The sequence below is a fragment of the Vitis vinifera genome, chromosome 16 (genome assembly GCF_030704535.1).
Source record: "Vitis vinifera cultivar Pinot Noir 40024 chromosome 16, ASM3070453v1".
NCBI classification, from domain to species: Eukaryota; Viridiplantae; Streptophyta; class Magnoliopsida; order Vitales; family Vitaceae; genus Vitis; species Vitis vinifera.
This window is the reverse complement of record NC_081820.1, coordinates 23,102,445-23,113,743: the sequence shown is the minus strand read 5'-3', so window position 1 is coordinate 23,113,743 and position 11,299 is coordinate 23,102,445. Positions and strand designations below refer to the sequence as shown.

General features: G+C 33.5%; 1 protein-coding gene across 1 annotated transcript; it reads left to right on the top strand.

Annotated features, from left to right (window-relative positions):
* The first annotated feature begins 9,496 nt into the window (after positions 1 to 9,496).
* Positions 9,497 to 10,651, top strand: LOC100242355 (uncharacterized). Its single transcript, XM_002275444.5, has one exon. It carries the CDS (start codon positions 9,595 to 9,597, stop codon positions 10,399 to 10,401), a length of 807 nt encoding a protein of 268 aa, XP_002275480.1. The 5' UTR covers positions 9,497 to 9,594; the 3' UTR covers positions 10,402 to 10,651.
* Positions 10,652 to 11,299: the final 648 nt, after the last annotated feature.

The window sequence follows — 11,299 nt, the reverse complement described above, 5'->3', positions numbered from 1 at the left end:
TCTTCTTTCTCACAAAAAGATATATGATAAACTTATATCATGATTTTCTATTTTATTACCATTTGATCTCTATTTTCATTTATTTTATTTGAATACATAAATATGTATAATCCCTATAACTAAAAATTATGGGGTAAATTATAAATTATGTGGTAAATTCATAACCAGAATTATGAAAAATATGTGCAATTCATATAACCAGAAGTTTTGGGGAAAAATTACAGAATTACAGATACATGACCGAAAATTATGTATATGATCCCTAATTATTTATTTTTAATTATACAGTATAACCAGATGTTATACCAAATAATATTGTATAGCCAGAAGCTATAAAATAAATAAATAAATATTCATAGCCTAAAGTTATTTACAAATTTACATAATGAAAGTTCACAGCTTGAAGTTATGCACAAATTTACATAAAATAATTCATAGCTTGAAGGTATATATTACTTTGCACATTTTTGTTATGATAAAATAATCATAGCCCAAAGCTATAAAAAAGAAAATATATATTAAATTTTAATTCTTATTTCATATTTATACATTTTTACCATATTTATAATTGACAAATTTTAGGTCATTATATTTTTAGATATTGTTTATTTGAAATATTGTTAAAACATTTTATTAATAGTTTATTATAATAATTGAAATATTTCTCTGATTAATATTATATATGGCTTTTAGATAATGTCAAACCTTGCAAAGCTTGAATTTGTTGTCTTCGATATTTCGGGCAAAAACTACTTATCTTAGGTTCTAGATGCTCAAATTCATCTAGATGCGATGAATCTTGGAAATACCATTAAAGAAGGAAATGACGCATCCCTACAGGATTGCACTAGAGCTTTAATATTCCTTCGCCATCACATTGATGAAGGATTAAAAGGTGAATACCTTACGGTTAAAGATTCTTTCATCCTTTGGAATAATCTAAGAGAACAACATGACCACCAAAAGACCATAATCCTTCCAAAGGCACACTATGATTGGATGTACTTGAGATTACAAGATTTCAAGTCTGTTAGTGACTACAACTCGGCACTATTCAAAATTAGCTCACAATTAAAATTGTGTGGAAAAAAAAGTCACTTAAGAAGATATGCTTCAAAAAACATTCACGACTTTTCATGTCTCGAATGTACAGCAACAGTATCGAGAACGTCGTTTCACTAAATATTCAGAATTGATCTCATGTCTTCTTGTGGCTGAACAAAATAATGAGCTATTATTGAAAAACCATCAATCTTGTCCTACTAGGTCTATGCCATTGCTTGAAGCCAATGCCACATATGTTCAAACCCTTGGACATGGACAAGGACGTGGATATGGACGAGGTCGAGGATGTGGTCACGGTCGAGGTCGTGGTAAACACAATTCTTCTCATCGTAGTGGTTCTCAAAGTAAAAAAAACAACTCAAACCACCATAAGTGGAATAATTCAAAGACACAACCTAAAAAGAGGATAGAACCACAAAGTAAACATACTTGTGAGAATAAGCGTCATAGATGTGGCATGAAAGGACATTGGTCACGTACTTCTCGTACTCCAAAACATTTTTCCTTTATCAAGCCTCAATAAAAGCAAAAGGAAAGGAAGTTGAAATGAACTTCATTGATGATGGCCTAATAGATCTAACCCATTTAGATGTTTTAGATTTTTTTGAAAATCTTAATGGGAAAATTGACCATCTAATTGGTGACGGAAATGTTTGTTATGATTAAATGTTATGTTCTTATTTAGTTCTTTGCAAATAGGTTTATTTTGTTATCATCTTTAAACACATTGTTTATTATTCATCTTTTATAGTTTATTTCACATTTTATTATTTCTTATTTAAATTCATCTTTTTATTTATACTTGAAGATACATGGATCTTTCTCATACCTTGGTACATCATACAACATCCAATGTAGATGCATGTATTGCAGATTGTGCCACAACACACACATTCCTTCGTGATAAAAAATATTTTTCCAATATATCGTTGGTTAAGTCTAATGTTAATACAATATTAGGTCATGTAGACTTGATTCAAGGCTCCGAAAGAGCAACTATTATTTTACCTAGAAGAACTAAAATCCACATTAATGATGCCCTTTATTCTACTAAATCCAAGCGAAATCTTCTTAGTTTCAAGGATATTCGCTAAAATGGATATCACATTGAAACTATGAATGATGATAGTAATGAATACCTTCTCATTACTTCAATTATTTCTGGGGAAAAACACAACTTGGAAAAGCTTCCTTCTTATTCTTGTGGGTTATATCAAACAATCATTAGACCCATTAAGTCATATGCTGTCATGAACCAGAAGTTCTATGACTTAAAAACTTTTATGATATGGCATGAACGTCTAGGACATCCAGGATTATCCATGATGCGTCGTATCATCAACAATTTTTTAAGGCATTCCTTGAAGAATCAGAAGATTTTGATGCCCAATGATTACAGTTGTGTTGCTTCCTCACAAGGCAAATTAATTATTAAACCATCATTTACCAAGGTTGAATACGAATCATCAACCTTTCTAGAACATATTCAAGGTGATATTTGTGGACCTATTCATCCACCTAGTGGACATTTTCTTTATTTTATGGTTTTAATTGATGCATCAACTCGTTGGTCTCATGTTTGTCTTCTTTCAACTAGAAATATTGTCTTCGCCAGGTTACTTGCTCAAATAATTCGACTCAAGGCACGATTCCCTGATCATCTTATTAAGACAATTCGTCTTGATAATGCTTGCGAATTTTCCTCTCAAACATTTCTTGATTATTGTATGTCGGTTGGTATTGATGTTGAATATCTTGTTGCTCACACCCATACTCAGAATGGATTAGCTGAATCTCTAATTAAGCGTTTGCAACTGATTGCAAGACCATTACTCTTGAGAACAAAATTACCTTTATCTGCTTAGGGGCATGCTATTTTTCATGTTGCCACTTTAATTCGAATTCACCCTACAACTAATCATGATTGCTCACCTTTACAACTTGTTTTAGGATCCCAACCAAATTGTGAAACCAAGGTTTGGTTAATCTTGATTTTGATGATAACAAAACAAGGTTTAGAACTAATGATCATATTTCAAGTGTGATTAGGCAAGACGATTTCCAAGTGGCAATCACAAATACAAATCAAGTCAAGGAGAAATCATGAAGAAGAAGACCACCTCAAAGAGAAGAGTTTTTCAAGACCAAAACTTCATAAGATCTCTTTGTAAGGTTGTTGGTGCACTAGGACTTTCATGCATTTCATTCTTTATTTATGCACCAAAATCATCCAAGAGTAATATTGTTTTAAATATCTTAAGAATTGGATGATTTCATGTTTTCAACTAAAACCTTGTGTTAAATGATTTTCAAACTTGTGTTAAAAGGTTTTAAGTTGAAAAAGATTGGGTGTTGAGCCAAAAAATGGCTCAATCGGGTCAACCGATTGACCGGTTGTGCTCATCCGGTCAAGAACCGATTGAGGGAGGTCAAAAAGTTCCTTTTTCTCCCAGTGGCCTTCTCTTCCCGGTCAAGGTTGAACCTCAACCGTTTGAGGTCCAGTTGAGGTTCGGTTGAGGCCCAACGGTCACTTGCCAAACATTAAATGCTAACGGCTAGTCAACCGATCGACCCCTAACTCGACCGATCGAACCCCCAACGGCTAGTATGAATTTTTTTCTTCTATAAAAAGACTCCGATCTTCATTGTTTCAAGAGCTTAACCTTCCCAAATCTTTCTTAATTATATTTGAGCCTTGGAAGAGTATTTTTGAGTGCACCATTGTTTCAAAACTTTCATATCTTTAGTGCACCATTCAATCCTAGTTTTTCTTGTATCATTTGAGTTTAAAGTTCTTGTGCTAGGATTTTTGAGAGATCATTCATTTGTAAATCTTTGAGAAGAAGTTTCTCAAGTGTGAGGTATCACTTGAGGGGTTGTTCAAGAGTGAGATATCTCTTGAGAAGTGTAAAGGGTGCTTGGAGCCAAAAGTCCAAGAGGGTGAATTGGAACCATAATCCAATTGTATTGCTTGAAGGCTTGGTTTGGAAGCCTTGGATTAGTGGAACCTCAAGCTCGGGATTGAAGCTAGAGGAGAGTGGATATAGGCCGGGTTGTGCCGAACCACTATAAATCTTGTGTTTGCATTCTCTCTTCCCTACTCTTTAATTTATATGCAATTGTCTATATATTGATTATTATATACTTGCATATAATTGTCTTTTGCATTCACTTGTTTAAATTTGCGAAAAGAGACCATCACCCTATTCACCCCCCCCCCTCTAGGGTGATTACCATAGGTTGGATTAGTTTCAAATTCCTAACACAAATGTTTCATATTTTCGTATTTTTGGTTGTGCTGTTTATGTTCCTATAGCTCCACCTCAACGTTCCAAGTTAGGACATCAACGTCAACTTGGTAGATATGTTGGTTTTAATTCTCCCTCCATTATCCATTATCTTGAACCAGTCACAGGTGATGTTTTTACTGCCCGCTTTGTAGATTGTCATTTTGATGAAAATATTTTCCCGCTATTAGGGGGAGACAAGTCAAAAGAATGGAAAGACATTACATGGTATGTACCCTCCTTGTCTCATCTTGATCCTTGCACAAGACCATGTGAGTTAGAAGTTCAAAGGATTTTTCATTTGCAAGGACTTGCAAATCAATTACCTCATGTTTTCATAGATATAAAGAAAGTAACAAAGTCACACATGCCAGTTGTGAACGCCCCAACACATATTGATGTCCCTAAAGGACAATTGGAGAATGTCATAGCAAATGAATCTAAGACACGCCTAAAGCGTGATAGACCAATTGACTCAAAGGATTTAATTCTTAGAAAAAAAAATGAATAACATATAAAAAACTTAGTACTCCTAAAGAGTTCACAAATATGAAAAGGTCAAATGACGAAATCCAACTTGACAAACAGTTAGCTCCTAAAGAGGCACAAATTGATCAAATATCAGTATCTAGAATTGAAGAGATCTCAATGAGTCACACGGGAGAAACAAAGGACCGTAATGACATTATCATAAATAATATATTCGCATTCCAAGTGGCTATGGACATCATGAGAAATGATGAATGTCAAGAACCACAAACTGTGAATGAATGTCGAAAAATGAATGATTTGCCAAAATGGAAAGAAGCAATCCAAACAAAGCTAAACTCGTTAACAAAACGAGAGGTATTTGGACTTGTAGTTCAAACACCTGGAAACATAAAGCCTGTTGGATATAAATGGGTCTTTGTGAAAAAACGAAATGAGAATGATGAAATCATAAGATATAAAGCATGACTTGTTGCTCAAGGTTTCTCTCAAAGACCTGATATAGACCGAGGAAACTTATTCCCTTGTAATGGATGCAATCACACTTCGATACTTGATAAGTTTAATAGTCTCTGAATGACTAGATGTGCGTCTTATGGATGTTGTTACAACCTATTTATATGGGTCTATAAATATTGACATATATATAAAAATCCTTAAAGGATTCAAATTGCTTGAAACAACTAATCCAAAACCTCAAAACATGTACTCAATCAAACTACAAAGATCTTTGTACGGATTAAAGGAATTCGGACATATGTGGTATAATCATTTGAGTGAGTATTTGTTAAAAGAATGATATATGAATAATTCAATTTGCCCATGTGTTTTTATCAAGAAATCAAAATTTGGGCTTACAATAATTGTAGTGTATGTGGATGATTTAAACCTTAAAGGAACTCCTGAAAAGCTCACAAAAGCAGCTAATTATTTAAAGAAGGAATTTGAAATGAAAGACTTAGGGAAAACAAGATATTGTCTCGGCCTGCAAATCGAGCATTGTTCAAATGGCATATAATGTCCATCCATCCGACATATATAGAGAAAGTATTAAAATGATTTTATATGGACAAATTACATCCAATCAATTCCTTTATGGTTGTTCATTCACTTGAAGTGAACAATGACCCATTTTGTCCTAAAGAAGAAAATGAAGAATTGCTTGGTCTAGAAGTACCATATCTCAGTGCAATCGGTGCACTAATGTATCTTGCAAATTGTACTAGACCAGACATAGCATTTTCTGTCAACTTACTAGCAAGATACAATTCTACCCCAACTAAATGGCATTGGAATGAGATTAAACATATATTGCGATACCTTCGTGGAACAAGTGACATGGGTGTATATTATTCAAAAGAATCAAAATCACAATTGATTGGGTATGCAGATGCAGGGTATCTTTCAGATCCTCATAAAGCTCGATCTCAAATGGGATATGTCTTTACTTATGGTGGAACGACAATATCTTGGAGATCAGTCAAGCAAACAATGCTAGCCACATCTTTAAATCATTCAGAAATTCTTGCAATTCATGAAGCAAGTCGTGAATATGTATGACTAAGGTCAATGATCCAACATATACAAGAAACATGCAGATTACCTTCCATCAGAAGCAATGCAACTGTGTTACATGAAAATAATGTTGCTTGTATTGCACAAATTAAAGGATGATTCATAAAAGGTGACAGATCTAAGCATATCTCCCCTAAATTCTTCTTTACTCATGAGCTCCAAAAGAAAGGTGAGATTGATGTTAAACAAATTCGGTCATGCAATAATCTAGCAGATCTATTCACAAAGGCGTTACCTTCGACCACATTGAAAAAGTTAAGGTATGACATTGAAATGCGAAGATTGAGAGATTTACCATTTGAAATATTGAAGAAATCATAATCATGTTTGCATGAGGGGGAGAATGCCAATATGGATATATTGCATTCTTTTTTCCTTCGTCCAGGTTTTGTCTCATTGAGTTTTATTGAAAAGGTTTTTAATGAGGCAGTTACCATATTCTTATGATCATCTAAAGGGAAGTGTTAGAAAATATGAGAATTTATCAAATTATGGGAACTTGTAGATGATCATCCTTATTGATGTATATATCTTTGTGAAGAGAAATACCTCTAACAAAAATCAATTTTATTCTCTTCATACATTTTAATTTCTCTTTCCTATTTTCTTCTCCTTTCACTTTATAATTTTACAAAAAAAAAAAAATTAACTATTTTTATAAATAAAAAAAAAGAATATTTTAGTCAAAATATGGTAAAAAACATGATAGAGTGTTAGATTTCTAAAATTGGGTTTTAAACAACCCTTTTAATAAAATAACCCTACTTAGGCAATTGAACAATTAGGATTTGAGTGGAGGTAACTCGTAATGGCAAATTAACAAATATTGGTCACATGTTTCCTACAAGAGACATCAACATCACAAGTCAATAAAGCATTCAATCTGAGTTCATTATTCAATACAATTTAAAATATTTTATTCCAATGCTTTACCTAATCAGTTGGCAGTATCATATGACACTTCTTTTTTTTTTTTTTTTATTGGCTTAAATTTAATTAATTAATAAAGATTTGTATTTGAACACAAAGTCCCATGTGAGTTTGTTGTATAAATCATTTTTTAAATGGCTTGAATTTAATTAATGAAGATTTGCATTCACACTTGAAGTAATATTTCATGCAAGTTGTAATAAGGTGGACTTTAATTAATTGATTCATATCAATAAATCAAAATCTTGTCACATTATTAAAATATAATTTAATATAAATTTAGATTTGTTTGATATTTTTATTTGAAGTATTTTTAGTATAAGTATTTTTTTTGAAAGTTTTTTTAAAAGAATCAATCATATGATGTTTTCTCAAGAAAACATTATAATTGATTTTTCAATATTACAAGTTATTTTTAAAATTTTTAAAAATGTTTTCTTAATTTTGTCAGACACTTTATTTATTTATTTTTTTAAAAACACTTTTTAGTTAAAAGTGTTTTCTAAAAACACTATCAAATAGACTCATAGTTTTAAGGAGTGTAAATGAGAAGTGAGAATAGATATCTCCTTCATTCCCATGGTTGGATAAGTTTTATGAAGGTAGGGAATGGAATAAAAAATAATTCTTACAAAAATCAAATCTCACTTATAAGTGAAATTTCTATTCATTGCAAAATGGGTGGTATACAGATTCATTCATTTGGTAAGAAAATATAAAATATTTTAAAATTATTATTTTACCCTTAAATTTCATTCATCATGCCCTAATTCCTCATCATCCAATAATAAGATTATTATAATTTTTTAGTTTTATTATTTAGTAAAAAAAAACTCTCAAAATTTATTCTTTAAAATGAAAATAAAAAAAAATTATTTGAAACCACGTGTAAAGGTATTATCATCGATTTATTTCTTTCATTCACATTCCTATCATTACCAAACATTAGAATAGAAACAAATAATCATTCTAATATTGAATTTTTAGGTTCATCCAAACATTATTAATTGAATCATCAAATTCATTTTTATCCAACAAAAAATAAGAATAAAAACAAAATATTCATTTTCACTCCATTATCATGTACCAAAACCTCCCTAATAGTGTATTTGATAATATTTCTATTTAAAGTATTTGTAATTGAAGTGTTTTTTCTAAAAATAGTACAAGTGATTTTTCAATATTATAAATAATTTTTCAAAATTTTAAAAATATTTCTTAAAATTTACCAAACATCTAAAGTTTTTATCAAAAATGTTTCTTAAACTAAAATCACTTTTATAAAATCACTGTTAAATGACTCTGAATATATTTATAGCAATTCCCTCTCGTTCACATGTATCTTCACGCAATATTAATATTTTTTTTAGAGAATGACAAATGATGATCCACGAAGCACTATAAATAATTTTATTAAATGTGGAAATATTTAAAAAAAAAAACATTATTTTTGTATTAAGAGTTTATTTGGTAATTACTTTAAAAAATAATTTCAATAAAAAAGGTTTAAAAAAAGGAGAAGTTTGACAAAACTTATTAGAAAACACCTTAGAAAATTATAAAAAAAGGTCATTTATAATATTTTAGGGAGAAACGCGTTAAAACTCACTCTAAGTCCCTTTTCCTCCACCACGTTGATAATGAAGTTATTTAAAGACCGGGGACATTAATAATATTATTTAAAGACCATCATAAATTTATTATTATTATTATTAGTTTTAAAAAAATATTTTATTATTATTAAAGTTGCCTATCTGATACTGAACATTGGTTGGCGTGCCCGTTAAGCTTTTGAGGGGCTTAAAATATGTAAGATGGACAAGGGCCGGGCCATGTGCCGCCTTGTCCGCTCCGCGTAGGAATGGTGTGGCTAATTGACCTTTTTCTAGAAGATATTACTGACAGGGACAAACCGGTCTCCTCCCCGTTCACATGAGCTCATCCACCACCCACACCGGCATTTTCCGGTTACACCGGTGGGCAGTGGGCACAGGCCAACCGCACCCAAACTAGAGTGAGAAACCGCCAGGTGTGGGTGTTAGTCAATTGATGGGCCCCACACTCCTCGTAAGTTTTTTCCCTAGTTGACAAGGTACTGGGTAAGTAGGTATCAAAAAGGAACAGTTGAAGAGTTTCTCTCACCAATTAAAGTGCAGATTTTTCTGAATAAATACCCACCCCATTGTGGCAGCCATTTGACAGTGAAGAGCATTTTTCTTTTCTCCGGAATTCCCAGATTTCTCCTCCGATGGCCCCTCGCTTCGAGCTCAAGCTCAAGATCTCCTCCGCCAAAGATCTGAAGAACGTGAACTGGTGCCACGGCTCTCTGAAGCCATACGCCGTGGTTTGGGTGGAACCTAACGCTAAGTGCTCCACCAAAGTCGACCATGACGGCGACACCTTTCCTTCCTGGAACGAGACTCTCCACATTCCAGTGCCCTCCTCCATCGATGATTCCGCCCTCTACCTCGACATCGTCCACGTCAAATCCGATGACGAAGACGACACCAAGCCTATGGTAGGCTCCGCTCGCCTCTTCCTCCGCGACGTCGTCGACGACGTCGGCTTCGGCGTCGAGGCCTTCCGCACTCTCGAGCTCCGCCGTCCCTCCGGGCGCCCTCAGGGCAAGGTCGATGTCGAGGTCTCCGTGAGGGATTTGCGTCACCGTGCGCCGGAGCCCTACTACACAGCACCTTACGGCGTGCCGCCGCCGCCGGGAACCAGAGGAGCAGCCTACGCCGATCCGCCGGCCTACGGCGCACCTCCACCTGATCCTTACTACTCCAATGCCGCCCCCTACGGCCACTCCCCGTACGGGCAGCCGGCGTATGGGTATCAGGAACCAACTTACGGATACGGTCAAGGGTCGTACGGGCAGACAGTGGTGGTGGAGGAGAAGAAGAAGAAGTCTGGCATGGGGATGGGGACGGGATTGGCTGTGGGTGCGGTCGCCGGAGTATTGGGCGGACTAGCAATAGCTGAGGGCGTGGATGCTTTGGAGGACAACATCGCTGAAGACGTGGAAGAGAGGATTGAAGATGAGGAAGAGGACTGATTTTCATTTCCCTCGTCTCGATGTTTATGTTGATTGTTCTGATGCACTCGCCTTTGCAAGATGAGCTTCTTCAAGGGTTTGTTTGAGATTGCTTTAAATCCTTTTACTTCTTTTTTCTTTTCCTTTCTTTTCTTCCTCCTTCCACTCTGTGTTATGTGCGCAACCTCTATCGGAGGATTTATGTAGACCTTCTCGTCAACAAATACCAAATCAATGCAGGTCCATTTGATCTTCGACCACCCAAGAAAAAGGTAATTTAACATATTTATAAAAATATTAAAATAATAGAAATTTTTATAATAAATAATTTATCATTATCATCTTTGAAAAAATTAATTTTATTTTATATCATTAAAATTAAATTTGGTTAAGTAGTGCGAGTGAAATGAGAGTGGTGGCTAGTGGAATATTGATAATTGTGGTGGCAATGATGTAAGGACATGACAGAGCACGCAACAAATAAGTTACTTATGCATTAGGAAAAAGCTAAAATACTTTGCTTTTACTATTTAATAAAAAAATATTTTAAAAAATAAGTAATAAGTAAAATAAAAAGTTAAAAACATATCACTCAAAGTTTAAAAGTAAATTATTTTTATAATAAATTAAAAAATAAATAACATCTTTTAATAAGTTTAAATATTAATAAATTCTATAGAAAAATTATTTATTGGGACAATACTCTTACTATCTATTAACAAGAAGTAAATCTATACCAAATGAATTAGTAATGTATCAAAAGAAATTGGTACAAAAAAACGGTATATACACTTTTGATAATGGAATCCATCGTCGATCGATGAGGGACAATCATAATAAGGTTTACAAGTCATATATCAAGAGAAATTGGTACAAAGAAACCGTGTATACACTTTTGGATAATAGAATTCATCGTCGA

What these genes read in the sequence shown, in the direction of transcription:
- LOC100242355 (XM_002275444.5), top strand. Translation starts at nt 9,595, where the DNA reads ATGGCCCCTCGCTTCGAGCTCAAGCTCAAGATCTCCTCCGCCAAAGAT.